Genomic DNA, 13235 nt, shown 5'->3' with positions numbered 1-13235 from the left:
TCCAGACCTTCTGTCAATCCCACTGCCATTGGTACTAGTCCAGAACTTCTGTCTATCCCACTGCCATGGGTACTAGTCCAGATCTTCTGTCTATCTCACTGCCATTGGTACTAGTCCAGATCTTCTGTCTATCTCACTGCCATTGGTACTAGTCCTTCTGTCTATCCCACTGCCATTGGTACTAGTCCTTCTGTCTATCCCACTGCCATTGGTACTAGTCCAGACCTTCTGTCTATCCCACTGCCATTGGTACTAGTCCTTCTGTCTATCCCACTGCCATTGGTACTAGTCCAGATCTTCTGTCTATCTCACTGCCATTGGTACTAGTCCAGATCTTCTGTCTATCTCACTGCCATTGGTACTAGTCCAGACCTTCTGTCAATCCCACTGCCATTGGTACTAGTCCAGACCTTCTGTCTATCCCACTGCCATTGGTACTAGTCCTTCTGTCTATCCCACTGCCATTGGTACTAGTCCAGACCTTCTGTCAATCCCACTGCCATTGGTACTAGTCCAGACCTTCTGTCTATCCCACTGCCATTGGTACTAGTCCTTCTGTCTATCCCACTGCCATTGGTACTAGTCCAGACCTTCTGTCAATCCCACTGCCATTGGTACTAGTCCAGACCTTCTGTCTATCCCACTGCCATTGGTACTAGTCCAGATCTTATATCTATCCCACTGCCATTGGTACTAGTCCAGACCTTCTGTCAATCCCACTGCCATTGGTACTAGTCCAGACCTTCTGTCTATCCCACTGCCATGGGTACTAGTCCAGATCTTCTGTCCATCTCACTGCCATTGGTTCTAGTCCAGATCTTCTGTCTATCTCATTGCCATTGGTACTAGTCCTTCTGTCTATCCCACTGCCATTGGTACTAGTCCTTCTGTCTATCCCACTGCCATTGGTACTAGTCCAGACCTTCTGTCTATCCCACTGCCATTGGTACTAGTCCTTCTGTCTATCCCACTGCCATTGGTACTAGTCATTCTGTCTATCCCACTGCCATTGGTACTAGTCCAGATATTCTGTCTATCTCACTGCCATTGGTACTAGTCCAGATCTTCTGTCAATCCCACTGCCATTGGTACTAGTCCAGACCTTCTGTCAATCCCACTGCCATTGTTACTAGTCCAGACCTTCTGTCTATCCCACTGCCATTGGTACTAGTCCTTCTGTCTATCCCACTGCCATTGGTACTAGTCCAGACCTTCTGTCAATCCCACTGCCATTGGTACTAGTCCAGACCTTCTGTCTATCCCACTGCCATTGGTACTAGTCCAGATCTTCTGTCTATCCCACTGCCATTGGTACTAGTCCAGATCTTCTGTCTATCTCACTGCCATTGGTACTAGTTCTTCTGTCTATCCCACTGCCATTGGTACTAGTCCTTCTGTCTATCCCACTGCCATTGGTACTAGTCCAGACCTTCTGTCTATCCCACTGCCATTGGTACTAGTCCTTCTGTCTATCCCACTGCCATTGGTACTAGTCCTTCTGTCTATCCCACTGCCATTGGTACTAGTCCAGACCTTCTGTCTATCCCACTGCCATTGGTACTAGTCCAGATCTTCTGTCTATCCCACTGCCATTGGTACTAGTCCAGACCTTCTGTCAATCCCACTGCCATTGGTACTAGTCCAGACCTTCTGTCTATCCCACTGCCATGGGTACTAGTCCAGATCTTCTGTCTATCTCACTGCCATTGGTACTAGTCCAGATCTTCTGTCTATCTCACTGCCATTGGTACTAGTCCTTCTGTCTATCCCACTGCCATTGGTACTAGTCCTTCTGTCTATCCCACTGCCATTGGTACTAGTCCAGACCTTCTGTCTATCCCACTGCCATTGGTACTAGTCCTTCTGTCTATCCCACTGCCATTGGTACTAGTCCAGATCTTCTGTCTATCTCACTGCCATTGGTACTAGTCCAGATCTTCTGTCTATCTCACTGCCATTGGTACTAGTCCAGACCTTCTGTCAATCCCACTGCCATTGGTACTAGTCCAGACCTTCTGTCTATCCCACTGCCATTGGTACTAGTCCTTCTGTCTATCCCACTGCCATTGGTACTAGTCCAGACCTTCTGTCAATCCCACTGCCATTGGTACTAGTCCAGACCTTCTGTCTATCCCACTGCCATTGGTACTAGTCCTTCTGTCTATCCCACTGCCATTGGTACTAGTCCAGACCTTCTGTCAATCCCACTGCCATTGGTACTAGTCCAGACCTTCTGTCTATCCCACTGCCATTGGTACTAGTCCAGATCTTATGTCTATCCCACTGCCATTGGTACTAGTCCAGACCTTCTGTCAATCCCACTGCCATTGGTACTAGTCCAGACCTTCTGTCTATCCCACTGCCATGGGTACTAGTCCAGATCTTCTGTCCATCTCACTGCCATTGGTTCTAGTCCAGATCTTCTGTCTATCTCATTGCCATTGGTACTAGTCCTTCTGTCTATCCCACTGCCATTGGTACTAGTCCTTCTGTCTATCCCACTGCCATTGGTACTAGTCCAGACCTTCTGTCTATCCCACTGCCATTGGTACTAGTCCTTCTGTCTATCCCACTGCCATTGGTACTAGTCCTTCTGTCTATCCCACTGCCATTGGTACTAGTCCAGATTTTCTGTCTATCTCACTGCCATTGGTACTAGTCCAGATCTTCTGTCAATCCCACTGCCATTGGTACTAGTCCAGACCTTCTGTCAATCCCACTGCCATTGTTACTAGTCCAGACCTTCTGTCTATCCCACTGCCATTGGTACTAGTCCTTCTGTCTATCCCACTGCCATTGGTACTAGTCCAGACCTTCTGTCAATCCCACTGCCATTGGTACTAGTCCAGACCTTCTGTCTATCCCACTGCCATTGGTACTAGTCCAGATCTTCTGTCTATCCCACTGCCATTGGTACTAGTCCAGATCTTCTGTCTATCTCAATGCCATTGGTACTAGTCCTTCTGTCTATCACACTGCCATTGGTACTAGTCCAGATCTTCTGTCTATCTCACTGCCATTGGTACTAGTCCAGACCTTCTGTCAATCCCACTGCCATTGGTACTAGTCCAGACCTTCTCTCTATCCCACTGCCATTGGTACTAGTCCATACCTTCTGTCTATCTCACTGCCATTGGTACTAGTCCTTCTGTCTATCCCACTGCCATTGGTACTAGTCCAGATCTTCTGTCAATCTCACTGCCATTGGTACTAGTCCAGACCTTCTGTCAATCCCACTGCCATTGGTACTTGTCCAGACCTTCTGTCTATCCCACTGCCATGGGTACTAGTCCAGATCTTCTGTCTATCTCACTGCCATTGGTACTAGTCCAGATCTTCTGTCTATCTCACTGCCATTGGTACTAGTCCTTCTGTCTATCCCACTGCCATTGGTACTAGTCCAGACTTTCTGTCTGTTCCACTGCCATTGGTACTAGTCCTTCTGTCTATCCCACTGCCATTGGTACTAGTCCAGATCTTCTGTCTATCTCACTGCCATTGGTACTAGTCCAGATCTTCTGTCAATCCCACTGCCATTGGTACTAGTCCTTCTGTCTATCCCACTGCCATTGGTACTAGTCCATACCTTCTGTCAATCCCACTGCTATTGGTACTAGTCCAGACCTTCTGTCAATCCCACTGCCATTGGTACTAGTCCAGATATTCTGTCAATCCCACTGCCATTGGTACTAGTCCTTCTGTCTATCCCACTGCCATTGGTACTAGTCCAGACCTTCTGTCAATCCCACTGCCATTGGTACTAGTCCATACCTTCTGTCTATCCCACTGCCATTGGTACTAGTCCAGATCTTCTGTCTATCTCACTGCCATTGGTACTAGTCCAGAACTTCTGTCTATCCCACTGCCATTGGTACTAGTCCATACCTTCTGTCTATCCCACTGCCATTGGTACTAGTCCAGATCTTCTGTCTATCTCACTGCCATTGGTACTAGTCCAGAACTTCTGTCTATCCCACTGCCATTGGTACTAGTCCTTCTGTCTATCCCACTGCCATTGGTACTAGTCCAGACCTTCTGTCAATCCCACTGCCATTGGTACTAGACCTTCTGTCTATCCCACTGCCATTGGTACTAGTCCAGACCTTCTGTCAATCCCACTGCCATTGGTACTAGTCCTTCTGTCTATCCCACTGCCATTGGTACTAGTCCTTCTGTCTATCCCACTGCCATTGGTACTAGTCCAGACCTTCTGTCTATCCCACTGCCATTGGTACTAGTCCAGATCTTCTGTCTATCCCACTGCCATTGGTACTAGTCCAGACCTTCTGTCAATCCCACTGCCATTGGTACTAGTCCAGAACTTCTGTCTATCCCACTGCCATGGGTACTAGTCCAGATCTTCTGTCTATCTCACTGCCATTGGTACTAGTCCAGATCTTCTGTCTATCTCACTGCCATTGGTACTAGTCCTTCTGTCTATCCCACTGCCATTGGTACTAGTCCTTCTGTCTATCCCACTGCCATTGGTACTAGTCCAGACCTTCTGTCTATCCCACTGCCATTGGTACTAGTCCTTCTGTCTATCCCACTGCCATTGGTACTAGTCCAGATCTTCTGTCTATCTCACTGCCATTGGTACTAGTCCAGATCTTCTGTCTATCTCACTGCCATTGGTACTAGTCCAGACCTTCTGTCAATCCCACTGCCATTGGTACTAGTCCAGACCTTCTGTCTATCCCACTGCCATTGGTACTAGTCCTTCTGTCTATCCCACTGCCATTGGTACTAGTCCAGACCTTCTGTCAATCCCACTGCCATTGGTACTAGTCCAGACCTTCTGTCTATCCCACTGCCATTGGTACTAGTCCTTCTGTCTATCCCACTGCCATTGGTACTAGTCCAGACCTTCTGTCAATCCCACTGCCATTGGTACTAGTCCAGACCTTCTGTCTATCCCACTGCCATTGGTACTAGTCCAGATCTTATATCTATCCCACTGCCATTGGTACTAGTCCAGACCTTCTGTCAATCCCACTGCCATTGGTACTAGTCCAGACCTTCTGTCTATCCCACTGCCATGGGTACTAGTCCAGATCTTCTGTCCATCTCACTGCCATTGGTTCTAGTCCAGATCTTCTGTCTATCTCATTGCCATTGGTACTAGTCCTTCTGTCTATCCCACTGCCATTGGTACTAGTCCTTCTGTCTATCCCACTGCCATTGGTACTAGTCCAGACCTTCTGTCTATCCCACTGCCATTGGTACTAGTCCTTCTGTCTATCCCACTGCCATTGGTACTAGTCATTCTGTCTATCCCACTGCCATTGGTACTAGTCCAGATATTCTGTCTATCTCACTGCCATTGGTACTAGTCCAGATCTTCTGTCAATCCCACTGCCATTGGTACTAGTCCAGACCTTCTGTCAATCCCACTGCCATTGTTACTAGTCCAGACCTTCTGTCTATCCCACTGCCATTGGTACTAGTCCTTCTGTCTATCCCACTGCCATTGGTACTAGTCCAGACCTTCTGTCAATCCCACTGCCATTGGTACTAGTCCAGACCTTCTGTCTATCCCACTGCCATTGGTACTAGTCCAGATCTTCTGTCTATCCCACTGCCATTGGTACTAGTCCAGATCTTCTGTCTATCTCACTGCCATTGGTACTAGTTCTTCTGTCTATCCCACTGCCATTGGTACTAGTCCTTCTGTCTATCCCACTGCCATTGGTACTAGTCCAGACCTTCTGTCTATCCCACTGCCATTGGTACTAGTCCTTCTGTCTATCCCACTGCCATTGGTACTAGTCCTTCTGTCTATCCCACTGCCATTGGTACTAGTCCAGACCTTCTGTCTATCCCACTGCCATTGGTACTAGTCCAGATCTTCTGTCTATCCCACTGCCATTGGTACTAGTCCAGACCTTCTGTCAATCCCACTGCCATTGGTACTAGTCCAGACCTTCTGTCTATCCCACTGCCATGGGTACTAGTCCAGATCTTCTGTCTATCTCACTGCCATTGGTACTAGTCCAGATCTTCTGTCTATCTCACTGCCATTGGTACTAGTCCTTCTGTCTATCCCACTGCCATTGGTACTAGTCCTTCTGTCTATCCCACTGCCATTGGTACTAGTCCAGACCTTCTGTCTATCCCACTGCCATTGGTACTAGTCCTTCTGTCTATCCCACTGCCATTGGTACTAGTCCAGATCTTCTGTCTATCTCACTGCCATTGGTACTAGTCCAGATCTTCTGTCTATCTCACTGCCATTGGTACTAGTCCAGACCTTCTGTCAATCCCACTGCCATTGGTACTAGTCCAGACCTTCTGTCTATCCCACTGCCATTGGTACTAGTCCTTCTGTCTATCCCACTGCCATTGGTACTAGTCCAGACCTTCTGTCAATCCCACTGCCATTGGTACTAGTCCAGACCTTCTGTCTATCCCACTGCCATTGGTACTAGTCCTTCTGTCTATCCCACTGCCATTGGTACTAGTCCAGACCTTCTGTCAATCCCACTGCCATTGGTACTAGTCCAGACCTTCTGTCTATCCCACTGCCATTGGTACTAGTCCAGATCTTATGTCTATCCCACTGCCATTGGTACTAGTCCAGACCTTCTGTCAATCCCACTGCCATTGGTACTAGTCCAGACCTTCTGTCTATCCCACTGCCATGGGTACTAGTCCAGATCTTCTGTCCATCTCACTGCCATTGGTTCTAGTCCAGATCTTCTGTCTATCTCATTGCCATTGGTACTAGTCCTTCTGTCTATCCCACTGCCATTGGTACTAGTCCTTCTGTCTATCCCACTGCCATTGGTACTAGTCCAGACCTTCTGTCTATCCCACTGCCATTGGTACTAGTCCTTCTGTCTATCCCACTGCCATTGGTACTAGTCCTTCTGTCTATCCCACTGCCATTGGTACTAGTCCAGATTTTCTGTCTATCTCACTGCCATTGGTACTAGTCCAGATCTTCTGTCAATCCCACTGCCATTGGTACTAGTCCAGACCTTCTGTCAATCCCACTGCCATTGTTACTAGTCCAGACCTTCTGTCTATCCCACTGCCATTGGTACTAGTCCTTCTGTCTATCCCACTGCCATTGGTACTAGTCCAGACCTTCTGTCAATCCCACTGCCATTGGTACTAGTCCATACCTTCTGTCTATCCCACTGCCATTGGTACTAGTCCAGATCTTCTGTCTATCCCACTGCCATTGGTACTAGTCCAGATCTTCTGTCTATCTCAATGCCATTGGTACTAGTCCTTCTGTCTATCACACTGCCATTGGTACTAGTCCAGATCTTCTGTCTATCTCACTGCCATTGGTACTAGTCCAGACCTTCTGTCAATCCCACTGCCATTGGTACTAGTCCAGACCTTCTCTCTATCCCACTGCCATTGGTACTAGTCCATACCTTCTGTCTATCTCACTGCCATTGGTACTAGTCCTTCTGTCTATCCCACTGCCATTGGTACTAGTCCAGATCTTCTGTCAATCTCACTGCCATTGGTACTAGTCCAGACCTTCTGTCAATCCCACTGCCATTGGTACTTGTCCAGACCTTCTGTCTATCCCACTGCCATGGGTACTAGTCCAGATCTTCTGTCTATCTCACTGCCATTGGTACTAGTCCAGATCTTCTGTCTATCTCACTGCCATTGGTACTAGTCCTTCTGTCTATCCCACTGCCATTGGTACTAGTCCAGACTTTCTGTCTGTTCCACTGCCATTGGTACTAGTCCTTCTGTCTATCCCACTGCCATTGGTACTAGTCCAGATCTTCTGTCTATCTCACTGCCATTGGTACTAGTCCAGATCTTCTGTCAATCCCACTGCCATTGGTACTAGTCCTTCTGTCTATCCCACTGCCATTGGTACTAGTCCATACCTTCTGTCAATCCCACTGCTATTGGTACTAGTCCAGACCTTCTGTCAATCCCACTGCCATTGGTACTAGTCCAGATATTCTGTCAATCCCACTGCCATTGGTACTAGTCCTTCTGTCTATCCCACTGCCATTGGTACTAGTCCAGACCTTCTGTCAATCCCACTGCCATTGGTACTAGTCCATACCTTCTGTCTATCCCACTGCCATTGGTACTAGTCCAGATCTTCTGTCTATCTCACTGCCATTGGTACTAGTCCAGAACTTCTGTCTATCCCACTGCCATTGGTACTAGTCCATACCTTCTGTCTATCCCACTGCCATTGGTACTAGTCCAGATCTTCTGTCTATCTCACTGCCATTGGTACTAGTCCAGAACTTCTGTCTATCCCACTGCCATTGGTACTAGTCCTTCTGTCTATCCCACTGCCATTGGTACTAGTCCAGACCTTCTGTCAATCCCACTGCCATTGGTACTAGACCTTCTGTCTATCCCACTGCCATTGGTACTAGTCCAGACCTTCTGTCAATCCCACTGCCATTGGTACTAGTCCTTCTGTCTATCCCACTGCCATTGGTACTAGTCCAGACCTTCTGTCTATCCCACTGCCATTGTTACTAGTCCAGACCTTCTGTCTATCCCACTGCCATTGGTACTAGTCCAGACCTTCTGTCTATCCCACTGCCATTGGGACTAGTCCAGACCTTCTGTCAATCCCACTGCCATTGGTACTAGTCCAGACCAAAGCATTCTGTCTATTCCACTGGAGACAGAGGACTTAGCACTTGGAAAGAGACTTAGCTCATAGGCAGAACCATAGAATTAGAATGAACAATGGCTAGTTATACAGTATTTATGTTGGCTGTTTGGTCTGTGTACTTGTTCTCTATCAATTGTTTCAGGCAGAACAACAGCTAATTGATCTGTGTTTCTCTGTATTCCAGTGGGAGACTAGCTACTCTGGCCTGGCTCTGCGGCGTTCCTGCTCCCTGCCTGAGGAGCTCCATGGTCGGGTGGAGGCTGCTCTGCTCACCCTGCGGCAGAGGGGCTGTTTCCTGAGGGACCTAGTGAAGGTAAGGGACCGAGACGTCTTCACCGCCGTGTCCCGGGTGCTGCTGGGTCAGCCAGGAACCACCTACCGCTACCTGGACACACGGCTCTTCACCATCCCCTGGCACGCAGACGACCAGAGAGGGACCTGCTGTGACCCAGACCTCAGTGCCGCCTGCAAAGCACTCTGGGAGCTCAACTGCTTCTTCTGCTCTGATGTCGGACACAGGAAGGAGGGGGATGTTTTCAAGCAGTGCAGGAAAGAGTTGGTTGGTGCTATAGAGTCTAAACCCAGTGTGGAAGGAGACACCGAGTCTAAAGATAGCGAGGAGTCCAAACCCAGTGACGATGGAGGAGACTCAGAGTCCAAGCAGAGTGAGGAGGGAGAAACTGAGTCAAAGCACAGCGAGGACTGGGACATAGAGTCAAAACACAGTGAAGAAGAAGGCCCATCGTCCAAACAGGATGCAGCGTGGGAGTCAAGACACAGCGACGAGATGGGAGACATGAAGCCTAAACAAACTGAACTGGGGAGTCCAACGGGGTCAAAACAACACAGTGAGGGAAAACACACAGGCTGGAAGCACAGGCCAGCTGGCAGCACAGAGACAGAGACTACGGGCCTAGGCCCTCAGGAGAAGCCTGTGGCTGAGCTAAAACACAGTCTCTCTGGGTACCACATTGAGGATGAGGATGAAGACCAGCTGAGTGGCCAGGGATGCTCTCACCTCAACCCTGCTAAGACATCCTGTCCTGGCCCGGCCCAGTTCAACGTCACCCTGCTCAACTACATGGACCCAGCAGCTATGAGCCAGCTGAAAGAAGAGCCGTATTATGGGATGGGTAAGATGGCTGTGGGCTGGCACCATGATGAGAACCTGGTCAGCCTATCACCTGTGGCTGTCTACAGCTACAGCTGTCATGACGATGACAAAGGTGAGGGTCAAAGGTCATACAGTATACTTGTTTTATATCACAGTCAGTAGTGGTGGATCCCCTTCAAACTAGACCCAAAGTTCCTCATTAACACCCTTCAGTCTCACTTGTTATCCCATTTTTATCATTCCACCCACAACCCCTTAGAAGTAGCTATTTTCTTCTCCACTGTGATATCATTTTGAGCTACTATCTCTATCTGATGCAGCTAACAGCTAACGTTGTGTATGTGGCCCTACAGCAGCTCACTTCCAGCAGCTATACAGCATTTATCTCAGACATGGCCTCCAGTGAGCCAGCCATCAGATCTATCAGCCAGATACTGTCAGGGCATTATCAAATGTCATCACAGGCTGCCTCTGTTCTGCTCTGACAGGCTAGGATGCCTTATCGCTAGCAGGGCCAGGGAGGGAGGGAAGATCATCATCACACACTCTCTGGGACACATTCAGGGGCTAAACACAGGCCGAACGGCACACTACAAAACTCCAACAACTCGCCCCGCCTTATCTCTCAACGATCTGATCTAAGTAATTTCCTCCAGGAATTATCAATGTGTAATTATCTGATATGGAATAATGAGTCCCTGCTTTGATAACTGGTTCTAGACTGTACAGCAGTATTGAGGCAGTGTTTAGCCTAGTTGTTTTATCATAGTGGGTCTCGGCCTGATTTTGTAGGGCTGATATGAGTGTATCTTTTTTTATGGAGTTCATTGCTATTGAATCAGTGATCATCTAACAAAATTATGATTGATCATGATCATATTTTTAAATCCAATATTTACTCCGTTTTACTATCAAGGTGCAGGATCCCCTTTTCACATGGCAATACAGTGCAAAACCATATCTCAGCCGCCTTTGCAGCGGGCCGACCTCATCTCAGAGGGATTGGCTAAACAGAACCACCTGCTGTAGAGGTCTGCGGAGATGATTTGTTCTGACCTATCTGACCCTTGACCCCTGGGAACGCTGGCTTCAAACACCACAGGACCGACCAGCCGGGGCTGTAGTCTAGGTACACTATTCTATCTGCAGCTGTGCCTTTCCTTTGTAGGCCAAACTGACCCCACAGCACCAGACTTCACAGGCAAGCCTGACAAAAGCTCAGCAGCACTGCTCGCTAACCCCGCTGTGCATTACTCAAGAAATGCTATGTTCACTTTGGGCCAGATCGTTCTGAAGACTCCCAGAACCACAGAGATGGAATTGTTACCATGCAGAATGTTTTTACGAGGGGGCCCATGTTTTTTACATTGTTCTCGGCTGCGCTGCAAACAAAGCCCCTCTCTCTCTTTCTCAACTTAGCATTACACAGTCTGGTACGTACAGTAACCATTAACCATCTAAGCGTGTTTATTTGCACGACACCTGCCTTTCTTTGACACGCTTAGTTTTCATGTCTGGTCTGGGTGAAGTCTAGTCTTTGCCTCTTTTTCCCAAGGCTTTGTCTCTGGTGTTACAGAATGGTTCTATTTAGAGTAACCCAGCTGCTCTGATCCAGAGGAATATGGCATGGAGGCGGAGAGTTTTCCGGCTGGAAAGACCACAATGCTCTTTACTCCAGCTCCAACACCATTCCCATCCTGGGTCCTTTGGGAGCAGTGTCATTAACGGCTCTCTCAGAAAGCACTGGCTGGAAATTAAGTTACTATTTATCCTCTGCTGAGTAAAGGAAAAGGTCTGATTTGGCGTGGGGCTGAGAGAGAGGCCCAGGAAGACTTTAGTATTGATTTTTGCTGAAGGGTGTGGACCTAACGGGCTGGGTAGATCTGGTTTTCTTACCGGGCCTCGGATGGAGGACAGCCAGGGAGAGGCTGGGGGAGAGGCTCAGAGACTGGCTATGGGAGGAGAATAGTCCCCACTACCCTGTCTGTCTGCTGCCCCTACACACACTAGCTACCTAACATCTTAGACTTTTATTAAAAAGGCTGTCCTCTTGTACAGAAACTGTGATGAAGTTGTACTGAGGGAAAATGTAACAATATGCCCTGTCTCCTACTGTATATTTGGTTCTGATCTGACTGACTTAAGTGGTGGGATTGTTTGTGTTTAGCAGGTGTGAGCTCGGAGGAGGGTCCTGTGGAGAAGGGCTGCTGGAGGATTGGTCTAAAGGTGGCCTGGGACATCCACACCCCTGGACTGACCCTCCCACTGCAGTCCGGAGACTGCTACTACATGAGAGGTACTGGAGCATGCACGCACATACTCCTTTTACATGACATCTCTAGTCTGTGTGAGATTTACACTTCATGTTCTAGTGTGTTTGGTTTACTGTGTCCCTACTGACCCATAGAAGCAGGATGCTCTCCAGACTCTCTCTCTCTTTTCTCTCTCTCTTTCTTTTCTCTCTCTCACTGTCTTCTCTCTTTTTCTTTTTCTCTTTCTTCTCTCTCTCTCTCTCTCTCTCTCTCTCTCTCTCTCTCTCTCTCTCTCTCTCTCTCTCGCTCATCATTGTGTTAGTCTGAACCCAACCCCATCAGAAGCCCTGTTCTGTTCTGTTCCGCATGCAGCTTGGACTCTGGCCTGCTCGTGTATCTGTAACCCTAAGGTTCCATGTAATTGCATGCATTAGCGAGGTTAAGAAAACCAAATGTTATTTTATGAAGTCCTGTGACCCGGTGCTGTGGCAGCGGTGCTGGTGGTGTCTCTATGGAGTGGAGAGGACAGGCAGCGGGCCATGAGGGTGTAAATCAGACCTTAATGCTGATGGCTACAGCAGATGCCTTCCCCTTTCATCTCCGCCTGCTGGGTCGGGCTGCTCTTAGCTTCTACAGTACAGGACAAGGCTACACAGCTATTATTAGCTACCACTAGCTTCCCCATCACAGCAGCACGACATGTCCCACACTGTGTATGGGTTAGGACCTCCAAGACATCATTGTTTTGTATTTGTCTGGGATCGTTGGTGAAATATGACTGCATCGTTTTTTTTGGACACATACGAACAGACAAGCACACAAAGACACAGGCAAGAACAAGTAGGCACAGACTCATATTCTCTACCTCAAAACATGTTGATCTGAGTAGAAACCATGAGTTGGAGTGACCTCACAGGACATAACTCAAACAGCACAGGAGAATTTACCCCTAACCCAGACAGGATGAGATTTGTCACGTTCAGTCCAGGCATGATAACAGAGTGATGGGCTGCTCTAGAAACACAATTGTAATTGGACCTGACTGGACTGGATCAATGGCGATTTATGTGCCAGTTTGGGAGATCCCTACAGGATCACTATGATACTGTAGCAGCTCACACAGTCTCTCACTCCTACACCTGGATCAGGTACACAGTACAGACACTAACTACTGTCATCAACCAAGAGTAAATTCAAGAAAGTAGTCTACTCAGTATTTCATTGGAGGTTATAGCATGCCTTGACAAGG

The 13235-nt window shown here is 48.2% G+C and overlaps 1 protein-coding gene across 2 annotated transcripts in view; it reads left to right on the top strand.

The window, feature by feature from the left end:
• fto (FTO alpha-ketoglutarate dependent dioxygenase) overlaps positions 1 to 13235 on the top strand; it is a 153552-nt gene that overhangs the window by 21556 nt on the left and 118761 nt on the right. The window contains exons 3-4 of one of the 2 annotated variants that reach the window (XM_041895437.2): positions 8805 to 9846; positions 11905 to 12030. In XM_041895437.2, coding sequence (XP_041751371.1) covers positions 8805 to 9846; positions 11905 to 12030 — 1168 coding nt within the window. Of the gene's footprint in view, positions 1 to 8804; positions 9847 to 11901; positions 12031 to 13235 lie in introns of both variants that reach the window. The other variant, XM_041895431.2, reaches the window with a different exon arrangement.

Source organism: Coregonus clupeaformis, chromosome 32 (genome assembly GCF_020615455.1).
Source record: "Coregonus clupeaformis isolate EN_2021a chromosome 32, ASM2061545v1, whole genome shotgun sequence".
Taxonomy (NCBI): Eukaryota; Metazoa; Chordata; class Actinopteri; order Salmoniformes; family Salmonidae; genus Coregonus; species Coregonus clupeaformis.
Note: the sequence above shows the minus strand (reverse complement) of the source record. Positions and strands in the feature narration are given on the sequence as shown.